The sequence below is a fragment of the Podarcis gaigeae genome, assembly GCF_964106915.1.
Source record: "Podarcis gaigeae genome assembly, chromosome: 12".
In the NCBI taxonomy this organism is placed as follows: Eukaryota; Metazoa; Chordata; class Lepidosauria; order Squamata; family Lacertidae; genus Podarcis; species Podarcis gaigeae.
In genome coordinates this window covers 1,551,516-1,577,034 of record NC_139688.1, presented here as the reverse complement: position 1 = coordinate 1,577,034, position 25,519 = coordinate 1,551,516, and the positions used below count along the sequence as shown (strand labels likewise).

Below are 25,519 nucleotides of genomic sequence, written 5' to 3'. Positions count from 1 at the left end.
CGGTACTTCGGGGGGGGGGGGGGTTGCCGAATATTATATTGAAGCAAAGTACAATAGTAAGAGAGGCTTAACCCACGCAGCCCCTTTCCGTTCCATTCCAACATACCAACTTGGATGTTAATCCTTCTTCCACTCAGTCTTTTTTTTTTTTTTTTTTTTTTTTGGCACCTCAGTGGCTGGCTTAATTGGCAGAGTAATTTCTCCCTCCTCGCTCGAAGCATGTCCAAAACCTAAATCCAATTTTTCATCTTAAGAAATGGAACTTGATTCGCTTGCAGAGACAGCATCCAGGAGAGCCAGACTCACTTGGGGGCTTTCCATCCAGTGCCCCCAGCCCCTCCTTTCTTACGAAATTGGGGCTGGTTTGTTGGGTATCTGCGGATGAGACTGTGTCTTTCCGTACCCCGGGAAGATTTTGGGAGGCTGATTACTCCCTTCTCAGCCATCTTCCATGGCGCCTCAAGCGGAAGTCGAAGTGTCCCTGTTTTCCAGGGACTGTCCCAGTTTCTGGTTTGATTCCAAAATGTCCTGCTTATCCTCAATAGGACATCCCTATTTTCATCGGAGAAATGTTGGAGGGGGTGGGAATAGGAAAACAACTTCTTCTGAATCGGAACAAATGGCAGAAAATCCCATTCAGCTGTAAACCCATGGGTTTTCCGGGGGCGGGGGCGGCAGGGCAAACGAAGGTTTGGATAAGTCCTACATCTTACATAAAACATTGGTAACCTCCAATATATGAACCTATACATCATATTATGGTGAGCATACTTCTCCCCTCCCCATTTTTTATTCTCACCACAACCCCGTGAAGTAGCCTTTGCTGGGGGAGAAAGAGGGAGAGATTCTTAAGGGAGATTCATGAGGTTTGAACTGTGGTCTCCCCAGTCTTAGCCTGAGACTCCAACCCCACACTTGGGGGCCTCATTACTGCATGTCTGGGTTGGTTGGTTGTGGGTGCTTTTTAAAGAAGATTACAGACAAGTAAGTGAAAGGTATAATCATCAGTAGTGCAGAACAAGAAGTGTGGTTCACCTGATTTACAGAATATGCAGAAACATACATCTATAATTGAACACATCTGAGACATCGGAGTACCTAGAATAAAACGCTCTATATTACATCATGGGGAAAAATTACATCAATTAAATGTTACTTAGCCCAAATTTCTTGAGAGACTTGTGGAAAGGACAAAAGTAGATTTTCCTTTTTTTTTTATGTATTCAAGAAAATCCCACCAAACGGAGACAAAAGCGATTGCCTTTTTTTTTTTTACTTTCAAAAAATGAGTGTGCCGCTAGGTTTTTCATGTAATGCGATGGTCCATATCCACCATAATGAGGTGTTAATTTCAGACAATGTTTTCCATCTTTGGGCAATCGACAGTCCTGCAGCAATAAGAAAGTAATTCAACAAATCTTTTATTTTGCATTTTTATTCTCTACTAATAGTAATAATAATAATAATAATAATAATAATAATAATAATAATAATAATACCAACTGGGGCAAGAACAAAATTTTCTTTTGGGATCTTATTTATTTCACCAAAACCCCTCTGTCAAAATTGCTGCATCACCGTGCAGTTCCACCAAAGGTGGTGGTAGGTGCCCTTCACGCCACAATTCCTCCAGCCACCCAGAGATGCACTCGAGGACATTACTGTGTTTGTGTTGAAGGTACTCGGTTATCTCTTTAGACCAGGCTTCCTCACTCAGCCCTCCAGATGTTTTGAGACTACAATTCCCACCATCCCTGACCACTGGTCCTGCTAGCTAGGGATCATGGGAGTTGTAGGCCAAAAACATCTGGAGGGCTGAGTTTGAGGAAGCCTGCTTCAGACCTTCTGCACTCCCCATTCTGTCCCAGGGGCTTCAAGATTCTGGGCACGTTCTTAATACAGTCCAAGGAAGCAGATTCTCCCCCACCTTATCCTATTGCTCAATGGAGTTTGAAGGGGTCCTGAGGGTCATCTAGTCCAACCCCCTGCTATGATAGATAGATAGATAGATGATAGATAGATAGATAGATAGAGATAGATAGATAGATAGATAGATAGATAGATAGATAGATAGATAGATATAGAGATAGATACAGATAGATGATAGATAGATAGATAGATAGATAGATAGATAGATAGATAGATAGATAGATAGATAGACAGATAGATATCTTTATTGTCATTGTCCCATGCAGAACAATTAAATTGAAAAACTACATAAAACTACATAAAAACTACATAAAACATTCAAAAACCCCTAAAAACTCTAAAACCCCATTTTAAAATACACTATACTATAGAGACCAGGAATCTCAACTAAAGCCTCCTGGTCAGTTGGCCATCCAGCCTCAGCTTGGAGACCTCCAAGGACGGAGAGTCCACCACCTTCCACCACTTTGACTGCTTTGACATCTTGGGCTATCCATCAATGCATATAGCAGCGTAACTTTCCTACTACATCAGGAAAGGATGGCATGCACTGGAGGAAGGCAGCACAAGGGGGATCTCCTACCCAAAGATGGGTCCCATCTAAAACTCCCCTTGGACCAGCTCCTCACTGGGCTTGCTCTCAAACCCGTCTCCGTAAACTGCAATGACCCGAACAGCAGCCACCTTCTTCAGAGAACGTTTGGGGAGCCAACAGCTCTCAACCTTCTCTCCTGTTCTCTGCTCTTTCCATGTGCCGTCTGCTCTTCTCCTGAGCTGCACCTTGTACTCTTTTATCACAATGCCGGCTGCAACGAAGCTGGGGCTGCCCCACGTGACCTGGAGTTGGCTGCTGAAGCAGGAACTTCTAGGCCTCAGGGCTGGTTTCCCTGGGGGGCTTGAATGGCAGGTGGTCACCACTCTGCTCACATCACTGAACGGACTGAGGCCTGTTTTGGTCTCTACAGCATATCTAAATTCATATTTTGTTTCTGGCTCCAGTCCTGTGACCCAAAACTTTTCCTGACTGCCTTTTACATGTGCAAACACCCATTTTTCCTCCCCCAGAACTCTGTGCTGGACATAATATCCCAAGATCACCCCTTTCTCAGACTCTGCCGGCTTAAATGTCAGCTGGAACTGGTCCCAGGAGACAGCATCCGCCAGCAGAAGGCGAGGTTTAGAGAGAAGGTCTAATTTGGTTCCTTCCAGAGACCCACTTTGGTATCGGATGATCACGGCACCTGGATCACTCTTATCGGCCTGCGAGGTCACCACAAACTGAGCCTCCCCAGGCTGAGAAAACAGAGAGTATTCTGCAAAGACCATGGCTGCCTTCTGGACTCTCTTTAATAGGTCTTCGTCCTCAAACCACGGAGCAAAGCTCTTGTCTCCTGCAGAAGTCTCTGGCTTGAGTTCGGATGCTTGATCCAAGGCTGCGTTTAACTTCTCCAAGTAGGGCTCCTTCGCTTGCAATGAGGTGAAGGTAAATGCAAGGACGATGTCAATTTTGTGATCGAGCACCCTCTTCACCACGTCATCCTGGGAGGACACCTTCCCCTTTGACAAGCCCAGGAAGAAGTTGACGTAATAGATCTCTCGTAATTTCAGATCCAAGAATTTGTGGAGCCACTGGCTTCTGAACGCCGACTGCTGGTGCTTCCTCACGGTGTCCCCCAAGGAACTTTCTTGCGCTGCTCCGGCACGAATCGCAGGCAAGAGCCCTGCCACCTGCTTCTGCAAAGCCCGCCTGTACTGCCAGCACAGATCTTGGAACTGCAGGATTTTCTTATGGATTTCTGGGAAGACGGTGGCAGTTGGCTCCTCCAGGAGGTCGTTGCACCTCCTGTCGACTTCCTCCAGCTGCTCCAGAGTTTCCTCGATGTCAGAGATCAGCTTAGAGCTGACCTGACGCACGAGCCTTGCAGCCTTGGACTCCAGCCTGTTCAGTGGGTACAGCCAGACCTTCACAGGCACTGCCTTCTCCCCTTGGTCACCCAGCATTTTGGGGAGGCTGGAATAGACTTTCAAGGCTTCCTTGTAGCTGGTTGGGTTGCTTTCTAGCGCAATGTCCCCATGGAAGGTACAGCTGAATTTTTCAGCCACAGCCTCTTTCTCACCTTTCAGCTTGGTCTCTGCCTCTCCTTGGCAAACCAGAGGAACTTTGGCCACCATCACGTGGAGTTTGGCTTGAATATCTCGGACACTCTCGCAGGAAGAAGACATTTGGTCAAACACAAAGAAGGCGTGGGCTCCATACAGGATCCCAATGACCACGTGGGTGCTCAGCCCTTCGCTGAAGACCTCTGGGTAAGTGATATGTTGCAGCCCCATATGGTGCATGGTCAGCTGCTCAAAATGTGTGGTGGCCGAGTACTGGAGGGTTATTCGGGCCTGGCGTGTGGACTTCCGGGCATCCAAGAGAAATTTGGCTGATCCGTCCACCTTGACCAGCCCCGCCAAGAAACTGGCCTTCAACGATCCTGAGACATTCAGTGCATGGGTTTTGTGTAAGATCATGTCGTATTCAACGACTTGCGTTGCGGTGTTGGGCTGTGGCCGCGCATCAATGTTCTCCTTCAGCACCCCTGGATCCCACAAAGTGATGCCTGCAATTGAACAGAGACGCAGCGAGAGGTCAGTGCAATGGGATGTGGAATTGCATGTGAAATATTGGATGCTCTGTTATGCGCAATCCCTTCGCCAATGTGTATGCAGACAGTTCTATTGCGGTTGCAAAAGAATATGACAATCCGCATCTTCCTAGGTTTGGCTACTGGGAGACAATAAAGGCTTATGCAACATAAGAACATCAGAAGAGCATCTGCTGGATCAGGCCAAAGGGGCCCATCTAGTCCAGGATCCTGTCCTCAGGGTGGCTGACCAGATGCTAGATTTGGCTACGTGCTACCATCACTGATGGCAAGTGAAGTCCAATGGAGAGTGAGGTCAGTGTGATGTAAACGAGCATAAGAGTCTTGCTGGACCCTTCTAGTTCGGGATGCTGTTCTCACAGTACTGCCTCCATCTGTGATAACCGTCATGGCTAATAGCCATCAAGAGCCCACTCCAGCTGTTTGGGTGCACAGCTCCAGCCAGTACAGCTGTATGATGCTGTGGGGCGGTTGGGAGTCACTGCCGGGTGAAAGGACGGAAAGCAATATAATAATAATTTACTATTTATACCCCGCCCATCTGGCTGAGTTTCCCCAGCCACTCTTCCAATCAAGTGTTAAAAACAATACAGCATTAAATATTCAAAACTTCCCTAAACAGGGCTGCCTTCAGATGTCTTTTATAGATAGGATAGCTGCTTCTTTCCTTCACATCTGAAAGGAGGGCGTTCCACAGGGTGGGCGCCACCACCGAGAAGGCCCTCTGTCTGGTTCCCTGTAACCTCACTTCTCACAATGAGGGAAGCGCCAGAAGGCCCTCGGAGCTGGACCTCAGCGTCTGGGCAGAACGATGGGGGTGGAGACGCTCGTTCAGGTATACAGGACCGAGGCCGTTTAGGGCTTTAAAGGTCAGCACCAACACTTTGAATTGTGCTCGGAAACGTACTGGAAGTCGATGTAGGTCTTTCAGGACCGGTGTTATGTGGCCCCAGCGGCAAAATCAGTGACTGCACCCCTGATCTCTTCCCTGCCTTCCTGCACTTGAGGCTGAAAAGCAGAGGCTTCTGTTGAGGAGGAGGAAGAAAACTTTAGAGGAAGTGGAGAACAGGTTTGTGTCTGTTTGCATTTCTTGGTACAGAAAGTATTGATTTGATGTGTAGAGATCTTTCCTATTCTAATTAGTTCAAGGGGATATGGGAAGTTTCTCTGTGTGAAAGAAACAAGCAGAAGGTTCATGATGTTTGGGTTATTCCTTCAGAGAAGCAGAACTGTTATCTCTTTCTGTCACAGTGATGCTGAGTGGTACCTCAGGTTAAGAACTTAATTCGTTCTGGAGGTCTGTTCTTAACCTGAAACTGTTCTTAACCTGAAGCACCACTTTAGCTAATGGGGCCTCCCGCTGCCGCCGCTGTGCAATTTCTGTTCTCATCCTGAAGCAAAATTCTTACCCCAAGTTACTATTTCTGGGTTAGCGGAGTCTGTAACTTGAAGCGTCTGTTACCCAAGGTACCACTGTAATCATAAGGCCAGAAGGAGCCTGGGTTTCACTCTTTTCTAGCTCTTCCTTCTGGTGTGGTCTGTATGTAGTGTTAAGTTTTAATCTTATTATAAGTTATTGCAAGTTTAAGTTAAGTCTGCTGCAACTGGACTTCTTACGGGCAGTGCCAATCCTGAATGCATTTGTGACCATTTCGCTCAGTTGCCTTCAGTAACAGTAGAGCTCTGCTGGATGAAGTATTCATCGCCTCTGGTCAATTTTTTGGGAACCCTGCAACGTGTTTAAGTTTTTACTCTGCTAATTATACATTGGAGTTCTGCTCTGGATCAATAAGAGTAGAATTCCATGACAGTTTTGGCGCGTTCCAGAAAGTAGTATCACCACAACACCACAAACTGGAGATGAAATGTTGATGGCCAAATAAAATCCCAAGACTCTCCGGCCACCACCTTTGAGGCCTTCTTAGAGGGTTTGAGAGGAAAGGGGGGTGCCACCCCCACCACTACCCAGCCCCCATAATGGCTCATGGTGGTTTGCCAGAAAATCTCCTTCTCTCTGGGCAGCGGGAGAGGCAGAGGGATCGTCCATTTACCTGGGATGAGGTTGTCCCTTCGGCAGTCGTAGAGCATCCCCAGTTGGAATGGGCGGCCGAGAGCTGCCATCTCAATCACCTGCTCTTCTTCAGCCATTGCTTCACCCGGGTTGCTGCCTGGGCCCAGGGCGGCTTTTCTGCAAGAGATGGGACAGGAAAAGAACGGCAGGAGGTGAAATTCTAAAGAAGCACAAGAGGAAAAGGTGGAGAAACCGAGTCCTCCTGGGAAGACTACCTGGCCATTCCTCTGACTCTTTCCCTCCATTACATTGACCAAAAGTGGTTGAGGATTTTCCAGCTTCCAAGATTCACCTGGCTTTGCCCCTGATAGATCTGTGCTTTGCGCCGCAGAGGAGCTAAAAGCCTAGCATGCTCCCTCTTCCATGTGACAGCCCTTGAGATATTTGAAGGTGGCTGTCACGCCTCCTCTCAGTCTCCTCTATTCTCCATTGTGCCTTATTCCAAAAAGAAACAGGAGTTTGTCAGTTTGCATCTCTTGGTGCAGAAAGTATTGATCTGATGTGTAGAGATCTTTCCTATTCTACTTAATTCAAGAGGGTTCCGGGAGCTTCTCTGTGTTAAAGAAACAAGCAGAAGGTTCATGATGTTTGGGTTATTTCTTCCGAGAAGCTGAGTACAAGTGGCTTAAAATGGTTCTCTTATCTCTTCTGTCACGGTCATGCTGACTACAATAATAAGGCCAGAAGGAGCCTGGGTTTCACTTTCTCCTTCTGTCTCTTTTCCTTCTGGCGTGGTGTTCTGTACATACTATGCTTAGCATTAAGGTTTTAGTCTTATTATAAGTTATTGTAAGTTTAACTGGATTTCTGATGAACAGTGCCAATCCTGAAAGCATTAGATTTGTGACCATGATGGTCATTTGCCTTCAGTAGCAGTGAAGCTCTGCTGGATGAAGTATTCATTGCCTCTGGTCTATTCTTACTCCGCTAAGTATACATTGGAGTTCTGATCTGGATCAATATTGAGTAGAATTTCATGACAGAGTTCTGGGCAAGTGCCTGGAACCCCTGGAATCTCACACCGCTTGCAGACTGGGTTGGCGTGCAAAACTATCTTCCTATTTAAATCGCCATTTATTCATTCATAAGGACTGCGGTCTTACTGAGGGTCGCATGCACAGGGTGCTAGATTCAATTCACGGCATTGCTGGGGGGGCTGCAACCCCAGAAAGCTTCTGCCAGTCCGTCCTGCACTCTGCTGAGCTCGATGGAGCAACTCAGTGCAGAGCAGGTTCCTGGGGGGGGGGGTGGTTGGTCTGCTCTGGATGGGGGTAGCAATGGGATCTCACTTCCTCTTAAGAAGCAGGTCCTCCCGGATAGACCCAGCCCTGCCGACGGAGTCTGAGGGGGCATCAGAGGGCCTTTTTTATCTGCTTGCACTGCTGTGCCCTGCACCCTTCCTGGAAGAGAGAGGGATCTGGCCCCTGCAGGCAGGCAGGCTGGCTGGCCTGATTAGACCAGCAAAGTGTGCTCTGCAGAGGGCTGCCTTTGGAAACGGTCCAGAACGCAGCAGAACCCCACATTGTTATCATCAGAGTCATTTTGCTAGTGGAGTTTCTAGACTGGTCGACATTAAAAGCCCAACAAGGAAACACGTCGTATAAAAGCAAAGTTTTGATAGCTCAAGGATGGAAACATCAAGATCTGCTGACTATCGAGGAATGGCAAATGAAGATGGTAGAGTACGCAGAATTAGCCAGGCTGACCGGATGAATTTGTGAGCAGGACAACCAGACGTTCCCAAAAGACTGGAAGAAATTTATAACTTACTTTAAGAAACACTGTTTACATATAAGAACACTGGCAGGTCTGAGAGAAACCTTACAACGTATAAATGATGGAGCCTTCTATGTGAGATTATAGAAAGAACTATGTATAGCTATGAACAGTATGCTGATATACCAATCAACATGTAAATATTATAGTGTGGAAACAAGAAAACAAGAAGAGGGGTAGAAGGAAGTGGCAAACCTGAGTTTTAGGTTACCAATATTGTAAGGATGTATAAATATATAATATGAAAATCAATAAAAACAATGGCAAAAAAATAAATAAAAGCAATCTCCCGTAATGAAAACATTCCCGTGGTCACAACGCTGCCTGCAGCTGTGTGCGGGGAATTAACCATCCTAAACTGGGATTGCCCAAAGGAACGGAAAACCCCCCAGTCGTAGGTGGCAGTCTTGAGTTGTACCCTCCAACATTTCTCCAGTGAAAATAGGGATGTCCTAAGGAAAATCGTTAAGCAGTATGTGGACCGAGAACTCCCAGAAGTGCAAGCTGGATTTCGAAGGGGCAGAGGAAGCAGAGACCAAATTGCAAACATGCGCTGGATTATGGAGAAAGCTAGAGAGTTCCAGAAAGGCATCTACTTCTGTTTCATTGACTATGCAAAAGCCTTTGACTGTGTCGATCTTAAAGAAATTTGACTGTGTCGATCTTAAAGAAATGGGAGTGCCTGATCACCTCATCTGTCTCCTGAGAAATCTCTATGTGGGACAAGAAGCTACAGTTAGAACTGGATATGGAACAACTGATTGGTTCAAAATTGGGAAAGGAGTACGACAAGGCTGTATATTGTCTCCCTGCTTATTTAACTTATATGCAGAATTCATCATGCGAAAGGCTGGGCTGGATGAATCCCAAACTGGAATTAAGATTGCCGGAAGAAATATCAACAACCTCAGATATGCAGATGACACAACCTTGATGGCAGAAAGTGAGGAGGAATTAAAGAACCTTTGAATGAGGGTGAAAGAGGAGAGCGCAAAATATGGTCTGAAGCTCAACATCAAAAAAATGAAGATCATGGCCACTGGTCCCATCACCTCCTGGCAAATAGAAGGGGAAGAATTGGAGGCAGTGAGAGATTTTACTTTCTTGGGCTCCATGATCACTGCAGATGGTGACAGCAGTCACGAAATTAAAAGACGCCTGCTTCTTGGGAGAAAAGCAATGACAAACCTAAACAGCATCTTAAAAAGCAGAGATATCACCTTGCCAACAAAGGTCCTTATAGTTAAAGCTATGGTTTTCCCAGTAATGATGTATGGAAGTGAGAACTGGACCATAAAGAAGGCTGATCGCCAAAGAATTGATGCTTTTGAATTCTGGTGCTGGAGGAGACTCTTGAGAGTCCCATGGACTGCAAGAAGATCAAACCTCTCCATTCTGAAGGAAATCAGCCCTGAATGCTCACTGGAAGGACAGATCATGAAGCTGAGGCTCCAAGACTTTGGCCACCTCATGAGAAGAGAAGACTCCCTGGGAAAGACCCTGATGTTGGGAAAGATGGAGGGAACCAGGAGAAGGGGAGGACAGAGGACGAGATGGTGGGACAGTGTTCTCAAAGTGACCAGTATGAGTTTGACCAAACTGCGGGAGGCAGTGGAAGACAGAGGTGCCTGGCGTGCTCTGGTCCAGGGGGTCATGAAGAGGTGGACACCACTAAACGACTAAACAACAACAAAAGGAAAATCGGGACCTTCCAGGTCAAATCAGTAACTGGGATGGCTTCTGTAAATCTGAGACTGTCCCTGGAAAATAGGGGCCCTGGGAGGGTGTGCTGCCTTATACGTCAGGAAGTTCCTAATCTGTGCAACTGACTGAGGAGCTGTGAGAGCCGTCTTCAAATATCTGAAGGGCCTCACATGGAAAATGGAGCTGGCTTGTTTTCTGCTGCTCCAGGGGGTAGGGACTCGAACCCATGGATCCAAATTGCAAAAAAAAGGAGATTCCGACTAAACGTTGGGAGTAACTTTCTGACTGTGAGAGTGTAACTCGTATGCGGCAGACTCTCCTCCCTTGCAGGTTTTTAAGCAGAGGTTGGGTGGCTGGTTAGGGATCCTTGATCTGCGATTCTTGCCTTGCAAGGGGTTGGACTAGATGGCCTTTGGGGGTCCCTTACCTCTCTACCATTCTGTGTGTCCAGTGCCACCGGCAGGTTCTCCGCAGCAGCCCACAGTATTTTAATATTTTGTTGGAAGCCACCCAGAGTGTCTGGGGAAGCCCAGCAAGATGGGCGGGGTATAAATATATTATTATTATTATTATTATTATTATTATTATTATTATTATTATTACAGGGGTGTCTTTGAGGTTACCTCGTCCCAAGCTGTAGAGGACTTGCTGAGAGATGGAGGGAACTCGACCCGTCATGCTCTCATTGTCCCTCTCCCAAATTAAGGTCCTGCCCCAGGGCTGGTTTGGGGTCTGGAGTATCGGCCTCATCCCTGCAGGGCCTGCAGCCGGGCCCCCAGGACTCCTTCAGGACCCTTCCCCAAAAAGGGAGTTTTAGTGACCAGACATTGTCAAGAAACAGTGGGTCCAAGGTGGGCTTCCTTAAGGGCAGGCAGGCAGTTCCTCCTCCAAGGAGGTCACACAGGCAGGTGTGTCTGTCTTTTGCCTTTCCTCGCAGGAGCTCAAGGTTCCCTGCATGACCCCACCCTCCATATTATCCGCACAAGACCCCTGTGAGGGGGGCTAGTCTGGGAGTTGGCCCCAGGGTCTCTCCCCCCCCCCCCCAGCTGGAACTTGGCGGAATTTAGTTCTGGTTATTCTCCAGTGGAGAGAACAAAGGAGAGATTCATTTCTTTATCTAGAAAAATAGCCCTGGTTGTCTGCAAGATCACCCAGGGATCTTCATGGCCAAGTGGATCTCTCTGAACCCTGGTCTCTCCCAGGTCCTATTCCAACACTAGGCCACTGTGTTTCCTCTGACCACAGGTATGCTGACAGCAGCCTGGACCCAGCCAGCCACACATGCAGGATCCCTGCTTGAAGAAGCCAAGCGGGGTCAAGGGTCAAGAGAGGATGGGGTCAGCCACAACACTTGAAGGATCCTGTCTATGCTTATTCCTGCGTCGCAGGGGGTTGGACTAGATGACCCTTGATGCCCCCACCCACCTCTATGATTCTGTCATCAGCAGGAACAGCTGAAACAGACCCTGCAAAGGCAGGGCAGTGAATGAGATACCCTAGCCGGACGTGTGAATTCTCAAAGTAATCCAGCCCTGGAGGAGTCCTGCTCCCTCTTTAACCTCATAAATAAATGTGTTCATGACGGTGTCAGAAAAACTGACGCCTCTGTGGATTGGACCAAAATTCAATCTAGTTCCAACAATTCTTTCTGCCAGCGACCAGCCAAAAGGACTTAATATATTTACAGCATTTACGTGCCACTTCTCAGTTAAAACAGGCAAAGCTGTTTCCAATAGAAACCCTTCAGATCCAACAGGCTGTAAAAACAACTCAGTGGCCAGCATGGAGGCAAGGAGCCGCGTACAGCGGACGCTCGGGTTGCGAACGTGATCCATGCAGGAGGCACATTCGCAACCCGCAGCGTTCACAACCTGCAGCACAGCGTCCTCACACGTGCGATTTGGCACTTCTGCGCATGCGCAAAGTGTGATTTAGCGTTTCTGTGCATGCGCAACTGCCAAAACCTGGAAGTAACCCGTTTTTTCAGGATACGGACGCGCTGAAATCTGGAAGTACTGGAACGGGTTATATCCGGGTTTCAGCACATCCGTAACCTCCCAAAAAACGCAACCTGAAGCGCCTGTAACCCGAGATATGACTGTATAATCAAAGAGTTTAGCAAAAACAAGAACCGCAGACTACTACATGAGATGCATCTCGGAGACCCGCCAAGGGGACACGAAGCCCAGAGCCCCCTCCTGTTGTTTCTCCCCCAGCATCAAGAGGTAGACTTCCTCTGAACCTGGAGGCCCCAATGTTCCTAGATCCAGATAGGTCTGTTCTAGAGTAGGTGTGGGTCAAGGACTTCATGGTAGCGGCAGCTCCTTCCTTCTCTCTCTGAACTGCGCCCAGTCTCCATCCTTGAATGCCATTCCCCACAGATGCTTCTTACCTGGGAATTCCAGACCTGGGCCTTGCCTTCTGCGCCCGGGATCCAAAACAAAAATATATACACCCCACAGCTAGCACTGGGTGAGGCAGGGCCCACGAGGAGCCGGACTCCGCAAATTTAATCCGTTGTCATGAAGTGGACTGCGCCCCAACGTTGCAGCCACAGATCCGAGCCCTGCCAGACTCCCAAGCTGCTTCACCTACAAGTTTGCCCCTTGAGATACGTTGTGTGTTCCACCCTGATAAGGCCTGTGCTCAGCCTCACGAGCTCTGGGTGGGGGCCCTGCCTGGGAGGTGGCGCAGCTTGTTTCTCCTTGGCCTTCTGGCGCACGGCAAGGCCGTCCTCTGAAGGCCCTCCACGAATCTGCCTAAATCTCCAGGTTTAAATCTCCTAAACCCTCCACAAACCTGCCTAAATCCCCTGTGGCAGGGAGTTCCAGGGTTTAACTTTGTGCTGCATAAAGGTTTTTCTTTTCTTTTCTCTGCCCTTCCCAGCTTCCAAAGACACACACATACCAGAAATGGATTTTCCCAACATCCAAATTAACCCGCCTCCTGACAATATTGCATTTATTCACAGAGCACCTTTCCGATAGGGAACCTCAAGGCAAAGCACACGGGGATTTCTCAGTGGGTCTCCCATCCAGGGACTGACCAGGGGACCCGGGTGAGGGGTCACCATTCACCCCACAGGGAAATCACCAAAGGAAAGTTTGAAAGAATATTGGAGGTTAGATACTCAGGAACAGATTTTAGATGAAGATTGGGAAAGAATCTTTCCACAACCACCCTTTGTTCCGACCTCTAGGATAATCCAGGAACTAGAGTTGAAGCTGGTACAAAAATGGGATTATACACCGGTAAGGTTATACTGTATCATATTACAAAATCTGGAAGTAAGAATTGCTGAAGGAAATGTGGAGTGATGGGAACGTACAGTCATATGTGGTGGGGTAGTCCGTTACTTAATGAATGTTGGAAACAGATTGGTATAGAAATATCGGGAATTGTGGGAAGGAAGGTGGAAATATCTAAATTAATGGTTTTTATTAGCCTGAGTAGAACCGAGTTAAAAACAAAAAAGGAATGCAAATGGGTAATACTGATGGTAACTACAGCCAGACAAGTTATAGCGAGTAACTGGAAAAATGCATTTAACTAGGGGTGAACCAATGGAGGGAAAAACTGAATAATATTATAATTTTAGAATGCCTAACTGTGAACATACATAGAATGAAAGGGTTTAAGGTCAGTGAGAAAGAGGAGGATTGGTTTGAGAAGATATTGAATTATTTGAGTAGGTTTGAACAATTTGGGGCAATTAAAATGTTAAAAGTTAAATAAACCTTGTGGAAGGAGGAGCATTAAGGTATATAGAAGAGTACATATGGTTGATTTGAATATGTTATTATGGAATATTATTGAATATATATATTATTGAACATTGCATACCCAAAGTATCAGCCTCCTGGGGGGTTTCACTGTTTCCATTTTGGTGGTTGGTAAAAAAACAGAAACAAAACACCATTCACCCCACAGGCGAAAGAGGGGTTGGCAGGTGCCACCAACCAGGAGCTGCAAACCCCATTTCCTTGGCCTGTGCAAACCTGAAATCAAAACTGTTACTAGCAGATAAGAGATCTGCCCTTCACTGACCAGCTTGGGTTCAAAAGAAAATAAAACATCAGGCGGCTGGGCAGCCCCATTTCTCGGCCGGAGTGCCCCACTGGGGTTGCAGGACCAAGAATGGAGTAAACTTGCAATAAAGGAGATTCCAACTAAACACTGGGAAAAACCTTCTGGCAGCAAGAGCTTTTCGACACTGGAAAGTGCTGGACTCTCCACCACCCACCAGCGATTCTTGAACCGGGATTCCTGCATTGCATGGGGTTGGACTAGATGCTCCTGGGGTGTCCCTTCCAGCTCTGTAACTCAGTAACTCTAAATTTTAGAGCCCCTAGAGCGCCCCTGGATCAAGACTCTCTTGCCCACCCCCCGCAGGGTCCAAACAGAGGCCATTTCCCAAGCAGTCGCATTCAGCCACTTCCGATTTAGTCATCGTTGGTTTATTTGCTTTCAGCTATCTCAAAAACTGTACTGGGGAGAGGGGAAGAGGGGAGTTTTTGCTACTTTTTCACTCACTCTACTGCTTGTCCTTCAACCACCACTTTAATCTTCCAACGAACATTTCCTTGAAGCGCCTCAAGCCTAGCATTTCGAGCTATTAAAAAACATCAACGAATTTGATCCTGCCATCTTCACCGGCATCTCCTATAATTGAAAACTAACCTGGACTTCAAACGAGCCTATCAATTTATCGTCCCGATTCACACACACCCTCCTCTTCCCCCCGCCCCCAATAAAACCACCGGCCAAAGCAAAAGCCCCCCTACCCCGCCCTCTGCGTCCCCCAAGGGGCAAGTGCATCGCTGCTCCCGAACTCTCCGAGAGTTTGGGAACCAACCAAGCTGCAATTTGCTACAGCGAGGAAGACGTTAACAGACAGCTGTCAGTCCGCTGGGGCATAGCCTGCAGTTATAGCTTTGTCCTGAAGTCGTGGCCCACAGCCAACATTTGCAGAGCCACGGCCCGGGTGCCCCACAAAAGAGGAAAGTTTCCTCTGCTCCGTTCGTCCAACCCCCGCGAGATCTCTGGGGCCAGGAGGTCTTCCGGTTGCCTGCTTAACCGATAAATTAAAACAGCCCCTTCTCTCTCTGCCTCCTCCCGGGTCCTGCTAAGGGTCTGTGAAGCCCGCCTCCTGTTTGAATTTCGCCAGGGTCTCCATGGGCGAGCAGGAGAGCAGCAGAGGGTGCACCTGCAGGAAGGGGTTCAGGTTACCCCCGTCGTCTCCGTAGCACGGCAGAAGCCGGCTCTCAGCGTGCGCCGCCTGGTGCGCCTTGAGCTCCTTGCGCTGCCCGAAGACGGCGCCACACTCGGTGCAGGGGTAGACGCGCTCGACCGTGTGGGTGAGGTGGTGCGTCCTCAGGTTCCCCTTGTACTTGAAGCTCTTTCCGCACTCGAGGCAGGTGAAGGGCCTCTCGCCGGTGTGGATGCGCCGGTGCTTCATGAGGGTGGTCTTGAGGTTGAAGGTCTTGCCGCACTCGCCGCACACAAAGGGCCGCTCGCCCGTGTGGATGCGCTGGTGGGTGATGAGGGTGCTCTTGCGGTTGAAGCTCTTGCCGCAGGCCGTGCACTCGAAGGGCTTCTCGCCCGTGTGGATGCGCTGGTGCTTGATCAGCTCCCCGTTGTGGCTGAAGCACTTGCCGCACTCGCCGCACGCAAAGGGCCGCTCGCCTGTGTGGATGCGCTGGTGGCGGGTCAGGTCCCCGTTGCGGCTGAAGCTCTTGCCGCACTCGGCGCAGCCAAAGGGCCGGTCCCCCACGTGGATCTTCTGGTGGAGGATGAAGGTCTTCTTGGCGCAGAAGCCCTTCCCGCACTCGCCGCAGACGAAGGGCCGCTCGCCGCGGTGGATCTTCTGGTGCGTGACAAAGTTGGCCTTGCGGTTGAAGGCCTTGCCGCAGTCGGCGCACGAGTAGGGCTTCTCGCCCGTGTGGATGCGCTGGTGCAGCACAAAGGTCTGCTTGGAGCAGAAGCTCTTGCCACACACGGTGCACTCGAAGGGCTTCTCGCCCGTGTGAATGCGCAGGTGGCGCATCAGGTCCCCCTTCTGGCTGAAGCTCTTCCCGCACTCGGAGCACGGGAAGGGCTTCTCCCCCGTGTGCACCCGCAGGTGCGTCACCAGGTTGCCCCGGTGCTGGAACCGCTTGCCACACATGCTGCAGGCGAAGGGGCGGTCGCAGGCCGCGTGGCTCTTGGGGCGCCGCACTCCCTCGGGGGTGCCGGTGGGGTCCGGCTGGGTCCGAGGACGGGGCTTCTCCTGAGGGCTGCCGGAGCCTCCGGTGGCAGGCAGTTTCTTCTGCTCCGGGCCAGCCTGCTTCGCCCACTGGCTGCCACTGCCCTTGCCGCTGCGGACGCTCTGGGAGGCGGCGGCGGCTGCTTCCGCTCTCCTCCGACTCGGCTGGATGTCGCCATCTGGTGGTGAGGAATGGAAAGGGCAAGGCATCAGAAGACAAGACAAGAACTTTGAAATGAAATGAAATTTATTACGGTCCCAGACCAGCTTCACATACCGTACTAAGCAAACATTAAAACACAATAGAATTAAGTTTGAATTAACAATCAAATATAACAATAAACAATACGAATATGACAGCCAATAGAAATGTGGTTTAGGTCTTAGTCTCTAAAATATTATCTAGAGTTTGCATCTGAAGCCTTAGTCTTTGTAATAGCACAGCTTGTTCCCTGAGTTTTATGGCAGCCGCACAAAATTTGGCCTCCCTTAGCGTGATCTCTGGATCCTTATCCTCTATCAGGAATTTTAAGCGATAAAATGTTTAAAAGGACTTTCCCAAAAAAAGCAGAGTCCTTTTCATTGGGGATAATTCAGACGGAAATTCCCTTGTGTCAAAAAAGGTTATTTCTGTATGCCACTACTGCGGCCCGTATTTTGTTGGCCCCAAAATGGGAAACTAGCGAGGTCCCAACCAAAGAAGAATGGCAACTTAAGCTGACAGAATATGCGCAGCCTGCAGATTTAACATATAGAATAAGATAACAAGAAGAACATACGTTTAGAGAAGATTATACAACACTTATTGAATATATAGGGGGGAAATTGTGTACACTTGAAAACACTGGTGGCATTAAGATAAATTCAACAGTGTAAATAAGTTTTGATAGATGCAATGCTAGAATGCTGAATGGTTTAGTTTTTGTAAACTAAGATATGGAAAATGAACCATGGAAAGAGAAGCAGGGAACTCATTTATATTTTAAGGATGTTTAAATGAGTATTTTAAATTGTGAAACAGAAAATGTAACCAAAATTATATATAAAAAGAAGAAGACAAGAGCTAGGCATTTGGCAGGAATCAGAATGCTTCTGCAGAAGCAGCACAGCTAAGTCTGTGACACAGAGATGTATAGTTGGAAGGGACCATGAGGATCATCTAGTCCAGCCCCATGCAAAGCAGGAATTTTTCTGCCCAACATGGGGCTCAGACGCACGACCCTGATTAAGAGCCTCATGCTCTACTGACACTTATCCAGGTGTTTTATGGCTTTAAAAAAAGGCATGTATTTAGTGCAAGGTGCATCATGGGAAATTCCAACATTGCAGGGGGGTTAGACTGCATGACCTTTGGGGCTATCGTCCAACTCCACAATTCTTTGATTCTATGAAATGGCTCTCCAACAGAACAGCGAGGTGCAGCCACTTGGTCTGCATGTCTGTGTGTGAGGCAGTATCAGTGAGCCTCTGAGCATGCGCAGACTGCGCGTTTGGGAGTATGGAGAGGCAGGCGGCTAAAGCAGCTACGCTGAAGTTCGGAAAAGAGCAGGCAAAATGATCCGGGGGTGGAGAGACTCCCGGATGAGGAAACATTGCAGCGCTGGGGAGTTTTTAGTTTAGGGGAAAGGCAAGTGAGAAGCAACATGATTGTCAGGGAACTGAGATCGGAGCCAGAAGTGGAGGCAGGGCTCCCAAGCGATGCCGGAGAAGGGCCCAGCAGGGAGAGAGGGGACTCATCAGCTGGGGAAGGAAATCAGCGTAACACCAGGGATAAAGGGGGCAGATGGGGGAATCGGAGAGGGGGCTCCAGGACTCTTTGCTGGAGACCAGCGGGGAGAGCACAGGTCCTCCGCTACCCACACCCACCCTGCGCAGAAGACTTCCACGCAGGGAAAGTAGGCGTAGACTTGGCATCAAAGAACTTCTTTGCTGGAAGAAGTTTAAGAAACGCCCACTGACGGATTCTGCTAGCGACTTTACAGCCACGAAGTGAAGGGCTGTCCAGCCAGGAAAGGTTTAACCAGGCTACCTAGCCAGGAGTGGCGGCAACTTACGCACGAGCAACCCCATATATCCATTACAATGATAGAAGCTTGTAAAATTATTTTCTGGCCTGTAGAGAAGAGGCTGGAGGAAAGTTTTTCCTCCCTCTCTCCTAACACCAGAACTTGTGGAAATGGCAATGAATGTCGGGAGATTTGGGACAGGAAAAAGAAAGTCCTTTGTCATGCAGCACATTGTTAAACTGTGGAACTCACTCCCACTGGATTATTATTTGTTAAATGTGTATACCCCCCAAACCTGCAGGTCTCAGGACAATTACAACGTAAAATCACAATATAAAAACACTAGGGCCCTGCAGGATTTAACCTCCTCCCGTCGGGCCTGTAAGACAGAGCTATTCCGCCTGGCCTTTAATTTGAATTCAGCCTGATCTTTTATTTCCCTTCTCTTCCCTCCCCTTTTATGAAGATCACCTGCTCTGAGACCCCACAGCTAATTCTCCCCTGGTCTCCTCACTGGCCCAAGTAGGACCAATTCAGCCAGCTAGCCCTGGGGATTATCTAATGCTTATTTCCCCTAAATTGTTTTTTGATTTTTTAATTTTATTGTTATTCATGTTTTTATACTGTATTTTATGCTGCTTTTATAATTAAAGTGTTTTAAATTTGTTGTTAGCCGCCCGAAGCCCGGTTTTTGAACCGGGAAGGGCGGGGTATAAATTAAAAATTATTATTATTAGACACATAATAAAAACAATAACAAAGAAGACCTAATTGACACGCACGCCCCCCGACACTCCTACACTTCTCCTTCAGCCAAAGTGGGAGAGTCGCAGAACTCACCCATGAGAAGGGTGCCATGGGATGCTCCTGTTCCCATCTCTCCTGGGGGGCACCCAAAGTCTTCCTCCTCCTCCTCTGGCTCCATCTTCACAATAACGTCAGGTCGGATGTCGGCTGTATGGAGGGAGAGAGAGAGGATTTGTCAGGGATTCTTCAGCTGCCATTCCTGCACTGCAGGGGGTTGGACTAGATGACCCTGAAGGGTCCCCTTCCAATTCTCCAACCCTTTGGTTCTGTGAGGCAAGGGGCTGCAGCATCCGGGAGCCCCTCTGCTTGGACAGAAGCACCCTGCGAGGCTTGGCCATGCGCCTTGACAGTCTTCCTCACGGCCACAAATGGGCTGTGGGGCAGAGACCCAGCTGCCCCAAAGAGGCTTATAATAGCCCACCCCCCACCACAGACTCCTCGACCCTCACGCCAAAAGCAGCACAGGCTTCCTGGACTCACAGGAGTCCGTGTCGTCGCCGGATTCCCCGCCGCTGTAGTCCCAAGGCTCTTCTGCATCCGAGTCGTCCTCTGGCTCCATCTTGATGGCCACCTCTGGTTTGATCCCTGAAAGAGGAGAGAAAATCCAGGAGCCTCATTTACTGCTCTGGCCGGGTGCCCTCTTGGGGGGCACAGACCTCTGCCTCTGACACGCAGTTCTGAACAAGGGGGGCTTGCGCCCCAAAAGACGCCTGCTGATGAGTTTGCTAAGACAGCAACTGCTGTTCTTCGTAGCTCAGAGAAGGTGTGGGAACCTTCAAGCTTAGGAGCGCAAGGGGGCCAGTGGGCGCCGGGGCCACCCATAGCCAACTCCAGGGGGCCCCTCACCTTGCGCTGGGTGTCCTGGGGGGGCTGCGTCATGCACCCCTCCACCTGCTCCCCAGGGAGGAACACCAGCCCCTCTCACCTGCCGGGGAGTCAGGAAGCGGCTCCCTCTCTGCCTCCGCCGGGTCCTGGGGGCACCCGATGCGCAGCTCCTCCTCAGGCTCCACCTTCACCACCACTTTGCGTCCCGAGGGAGCAGCCCAGTCGGCAGCTGCAAGGAGGAAGAATATTATATTAATTTATTTGTGCAGCCGAAGCCGTTACCAAGAAACCCCGCAAGATACACACGACAAAATAAAATGCATTCCACAGTTATTGAAACCAGGCCTTCCGTTGCGGTGGGGGGGGGGGTGTTTCTTCGCCGGAAGAATTAAACTTATCCCTAAGTTGCCGTTCTAAAGGCAAAACAACCCTCACCTTTTCAGAGACGTGAGGAGCCCTGTCCCCGAATAAACTGTTAATCATTTCCCTCTCCAACATTTGCCTTTTGCTACTCTCAGCCTCCTCTGGACTAAGGATATGGGAGCCAGCTCTGTGCCCCCCCCCCACCCCACCCTCTCTGAGATGCATTGTGCTAGAACCTTTATTGTTGGTTAATTCTTGTTTCCCATGTACAGTGGTACCTTGGGTTAAGTACTTAATTCGTTCCGGAGGTCCGTTCTTAACCTGAAACTGTTCTTAACCTGAGGTACCACTTTTGTTAATGGGGCCTCCTGCTGCTGCCACGCTGCCAGAACACAATTTCTGTTCTCATCCTGAAGCAAAGTTCTTAACCCGAGGTACTATTTCTGGGTTAGCAGAGTCTGTAACCTGAAGCGTATGTAACCCGAGGTACCACTGTATTCATGTACTGAAGGAGCTCGGGATGTTTAGCCTGGAAAAGAGGAGACTGAGAGGAGATGTGTTGCTATCTTCAAATATCTCAAGGTCTGTCACAGGGAAGTTTGTTTTCTCCTGCTCTGGAGGGTAGGACTCGAACCCGTGGCTTCAAGTTACAAGAAAGGAGATTCCGACGAAACATCAGAAAGAACTTTCCAACAGTTAAGAGATGTTTGGCAGTGGAAGGGTCTCCCTTGAAGTGGTGAACTCTCCTTCCTTGGAGTTTTTCCAAGAGAGTTTGAATGGCCGCCCGTCTTGGATGCTTTGGCTGAGATTCCTGCATTGCAATGGGCTGGACCCTGGAGTCCCTTCTATGATTCCAAACCTATATTCATTTCTTTTCTGCAATACTGAATTTATTCTGCGTTGGCCAAATTGCTGGGTTGTTGGGGGGGTTTTTTTGCTCATTTTTGGATTTGCCAAAACGTTACGCATTTTGCATATTTGCATTTCCATTGCTCTGCATTTGGAGGTTGGGGCTGTTTGCTGTAAGCCGCCTTGGGCAAAAGCTCATGGTGGAAAAGCGACCTACAAGTCAATCAAATAATCTTGGATCCCCTAGGAGGGTGTTAAACAAATCAGACTGAACAGGGAGTGTGTTTCGGCCCCGTTCTGCATCTCTGCCCCCAGCAAGCTGGGCTCCTGCGACTCACAGAGGGCTCTGGAGGGATGTCTCCCCGTTACTGACCTGGGCTGGGGGGCTCCAGGCTGTTGTCCTCCATCTCCTCTCCTGGGGGGGGGCCTCCCCTCTGGGTCTGCTCCAACGGCTATTGGGGGCTTCGCATCAACCCCACCTGCCCAAGAGGAAGGGAGGGAATTTGATTTGATTTATTATATTTCTATGCTTGCAAGTCATTCCAATAAACCCCAAATTCCAAACAATAAATAACAACGACATGACAGAACATTTCAGAAGATGGGGCTACTTGAGAGTAGTGGAAATTGATTTTAATAACTAGAAATGAGTTTCTAAAGAGGGCAAGGATTTGCTGTATCTGATTGGACAAAGAGAAACACAAAAAAGGGAGGCGCGAGGAAGTCAAGAAAGAAAGTTTTGTAAACATGAATTTAAAAATTGGAGTTTTTATTTTGCTTTTTTATCTGTTTTATGTGTATTTGTGTTAGTTTTTGTTGGTATGTATTTTTGTGATGTTTTTTCTTTTTCTGTAAAACAAATAAATATTTTTTTATTTAAAAAAAAGGAAAATTGATTTCTACAATGTATATGTTACTAGAATGGGGTGCTAAAGATGAAATGGTTAAATAAGCCACGATACAATAGCCTAAAGACTCAGGTCATAATTTGGAGAGGGCTTCCATGGAGAAGTTATGGGGAAATGTAAGCAGATAGAGGGGCCATTCTTCCATATGTGGTTGATGTGGTTGATGTGTAAAAAAACGAAAGGCTTTGGGGAAATGATATTTCTATGTTCCCCAGATAGGCATGTGATAGGAGCTGAAACTCTCAGAGTTTTCCTGCATGTTTGCTAGAGAAAACTCTGCCGGAAATATGAAGGACGTCTGCAAGTCTGAGTTCCAATGCTCAGAGACAATTTTAAGCTAGACTAAAGTAAGTCTTTGTAACTGAATGACCATTTTAAGCCTGCATGAACATAGCTGCTGTATCTGGTTCTGTATTCCGAGTGAGTGAATCAGTATTAGAAACTAGGTGCCAAATGGCTCCTTAAACCAAGGTTGGAGTCACCAAAACGGAATGCCTGGTTAATATTTTGGGGACAGACAGCTCTGAAGTCTTTATTTTTCAAATGATCGACCAACTGCGATTGTCTGCCTTAAAGCATCCTGGATTACTTAAACGAAAAGGCTAAAACTAACCTATCTAAACTTCCCTTCTTAAGCTGCACAGGGCTGCACTCTGCTGAACTCACAAATGAGAGCAAGGAAGGATAATATCTAACAAATATACCCTCTCTTAGCCTCCCTATCCACATCCCTCCATCGAGGACCCCTGGGGTCGCATCCAGCCATGCAATTCTGTGATTCCACAGCGCTCAGGACTCACCAAAGGGGAACAAGAGACATGGAGCTCACAGCCTCAAAGAGCCAACTTGCCTTGCGCACAACGTCAACACACCACAACGCTAAGCCCCACACGGTGTGGGGGTGCCCGCCCAGCGCTCTCTGGACCACATCACTGGGGCCCTTGTTGCTCCCATCACAGCGTTGCCTGATGTGGCTTCACTGAACATGCGCAGAGCTCCATCCCGGTGATGAGGAGAAACAGGAGGAAGAAGGAAGAAGGAATTGTACATCAGGCCTGCGACTGCCTGCAATTTGGGAAAGGGGGAAGCAAATTTATTTGTTTGATTTGTACACAAACCTTCATCTGAAGATTTGAGGGCAGTTCACAGCATAAAAATACAAAATAAAAACATTGGACTAGGTGAGGCTTGGGCCCCTCCCAACTCTTTAGGACTAAGTTTGGCCAGCCACATTATAAGGAAGAGGAGAATTAGAGGAAAGTAGCTTTTTTATTATTGTTATTGTAACTGTAACTTCATTTGCGAAACGATTGCAATCCTTTGTGCTAAGTTTTTGAAATCATAAGACAAGCATCTGCTGAATCAGGCCCAGTGAACCCAGCATCCTGTTCTTTCAGTGGCTGACCAGATGCCCAAATAACAACAACAACAATAATATATTATTTGTACCCCGCCCATCTGGCTGAGTTTCCCCAGCCACTCTGAGCGGCTTCCAACAAAGATTAAAAATACATTAAAATGTCACACATTAAAAGCTTTCCTAAACCGGGCTGCCTTCAGATGTCTTCTAAAAGTCAGATAGTTCTTTATTTCCTTGACATCTGATGGGAGGGCGTTCCACAGGGTGGGTGCCACCACCCAGAAGGCCCTCTGCCTGGTTCCCTGTAGCTTCACTTCTCACAGGGAGGGAACCGCCAGAAGGCCCTCGGAGCTGGACCTCAGTGTCCGGGCAGAATGATGGGGGTGGAGACGCTCCTTCAGGTATACTGGGCCGTTTAGGGCTTTAAAGGTCAGCACCAACACTTAGAATTGTGCTCGGAAACGTACTGGGAGTCAGTGTAGGTCTTTCAAGACTGGTGTTATATAGACTTGGCGGCTGCTCCCAGTCCCCAGTCTAGCTGCCGCATTCTGGATTAGTTGTGTTTCCGGGTCACCTTCAAAGGTAGCCCCACGTAGAGCGCATGGCAGTAGTCCAAGCGGGAGATAACCAGAGCATGCACCACTCTAGCCAGACAGTCCACGGGCAGGTAGGGTCTCATCCTGTGTACAAGACAGAGCTGCCCTGGACACAGAACTGCCCTGCACCTCCATGGACAGCTGTGAGTCCAGAATGACTCCCAGGCTGCGCACCTGGTCCTTCAGGGGCACAGTTGCCCCATTCAGGACCAGGGAGTCCTCCAAATGGGAAACCTGCTAGCAGGATCCGAGCACAAGAATATTCTGGCCATTCAGAAGCCCTGCTGCCTCGCAGAGCCATGCGCTAGCAAGAGACTCCTGCATGTCAGTCCTTCAAGCCACAACTGAGAGCCATCTCCCCACAAAATCTCTCTCGCTCCACCTCCACCTCCACTTATTCCCTGCCTCCAGGCAGCCTCCGCACTTTCGAGAACAGCCTGGCCCTCGCCTCACTTTCCCAACCCGCCTGCTGTTATGCAGGGAAACCAAGGCAGAGACCCTTTGCCCCAGACGCAGCCCATCCAGGCCTCTGACCTGCCAAGGCAGCGTGCTGCGGCCCCACAACCAACGGGGGAACTCTGGAGAGGTGTGGGGAGCCCCGGAGGAGCAGCCTTGCAAGGGGGCCTGACCTCACCAAACTTCAGCTGGCACTGGTTATGAATGCTGGATAACCACAGGAGGGGAGGCTGGGCTCTATGGGTCCCCCTTGGGCCTGATCCAGCTTCAAGGCTCTCCACATGCAAGTTCTCCTGTGGTGGCAGAACCTCCATGCCCAGGGGCAGTCTACCTCTGAATAACCAGCTAATGGGGTACAATAGGAGAATACTGCTTTCCTTGGGACCCATTTCTGGGCTTCCCATTAATAGGCAGCTCCTTGCCCACTGGCCTTTTGACCTCCTGCCCTAGTCTCCCTCCGTTTAGGGCATGTCTATCTAGGTTCATCACTTTCCATTTCTGCAAACTGAATTCCCCACCCAAGCAAGGCTGTGTCCGTGGCAATTTCACCCCCCAAGTCACTCGTGCTGCACCCCACACATAGAAAGGGAAAGGGAAAGGACCCCCTGGACGGCTAAGTCCAGTCGAAGTTGGGTGGAGGCTTCCCAGGAGTGCGCGAGTGACACTCTGCCCATGCCCAGCAGCCCTCTCGCCCTCAGGTGCCAAATCACCCCCCCTCCAATGTGCGATATGGGCAGGAAATCTGGTCCTCGGCATCGGGGCCGAGCTGAGTCAGACCAGCCCTGAACCCAGAGGGGTTGGGGGGGGGGACCTCCTGGAGCGGGCAAGGCGGGCATCGCCCGACGGGGCGGGCGGCGGAGACAGAAGAGGCTGCGCCCCCTTGGGCCCGATCCTGCAGGATCGGAGGGGGGGGGCGCAACCCTTAGGGCGCCCCTCTTGCAGAGCAGGGCAGCCGCGCTCCTTCCTGCGCCCCC

General features: G+C 49.1%; 2 protein-coding genes across 4 annotated transcripts; both read right to left on the bottom strand.

Annotated features, from left to right (window-relative positions):
• Positions 1–985: 985 nt before the first annotated feature.
• On the bottom strand, positions 986–13,533 carry LOC310827710 (verrucotoxin subunit beta-like). 3 transcript variants are annotated; one of them, XM_083704076.1, is made up of 4 exons: positions 12,931–13,533; positions 12,524–12,886; positions 6,632–6,768; positions 1,420–4,535 (listed from the first exon to the last, which is right to left on the bottom strand). In XM_083704076.1, exons 3-4 carry the CDS (start codon positions 6,726–6,728, stop codon positions 2,530–2,532), a joined length of 2,103 nt encoding a protein of 700 aa, XP_083560202.1. In that variant the 5' UTR covers positions 6,729–6,768; positions 12,524–12,886; positions 12,931–13,533; the 3' UTR covers positions 1,420–2,529. The 3 variants fall into 3 exon arrangements, with proteins under 3 accessions (XP_083560203.1, XP_083560202.1, XP_083560201.1); XM_083704077.1 differs by lacking the exons at positions 12,524–12,886; positions 12,931–13,533 and adding an exon at positions 986–1,388 and having other exon boundaries at positions 3,171–4,535; positions 6,632–9,013; XM_083704075.1 differs by lacking the exons at positions 12,524–12,886; positions 12,931–13,533 and having other exon boundaries at positions 6,632–8,616.
• Positions 13,534–14,572: 1,039 nt separating this feature from the next.
• On the bottom strand, positions 14,573–24,004 carry LOC310827767 (uncharacterized protein). Its single transcript, XM_083704182.1, has 6 exons — positions 22,934–24,004; positions 21,599–21,704; positions 20,114–20,242; positions 19,669–19,773; positions 19,222–19,335; positions 14,573–16,554 (listed from the first exon to the last, which is right to left on the bottom strand). Exons 2-6 carry the CDS (start codon positions 21,630–21,632, stop codon positions 15,257–15,259), a joined length of 1,680 nt encoding a protein of 559 aa, XP_083560308.1. The 5' UTR covers positions 21,633–21,704; positions 22,934–24,004; the 3' UTR covers positions 14,573–15,256.
• Positions 24,005–25,519: the final 1,515 nt, after the last annotated feature.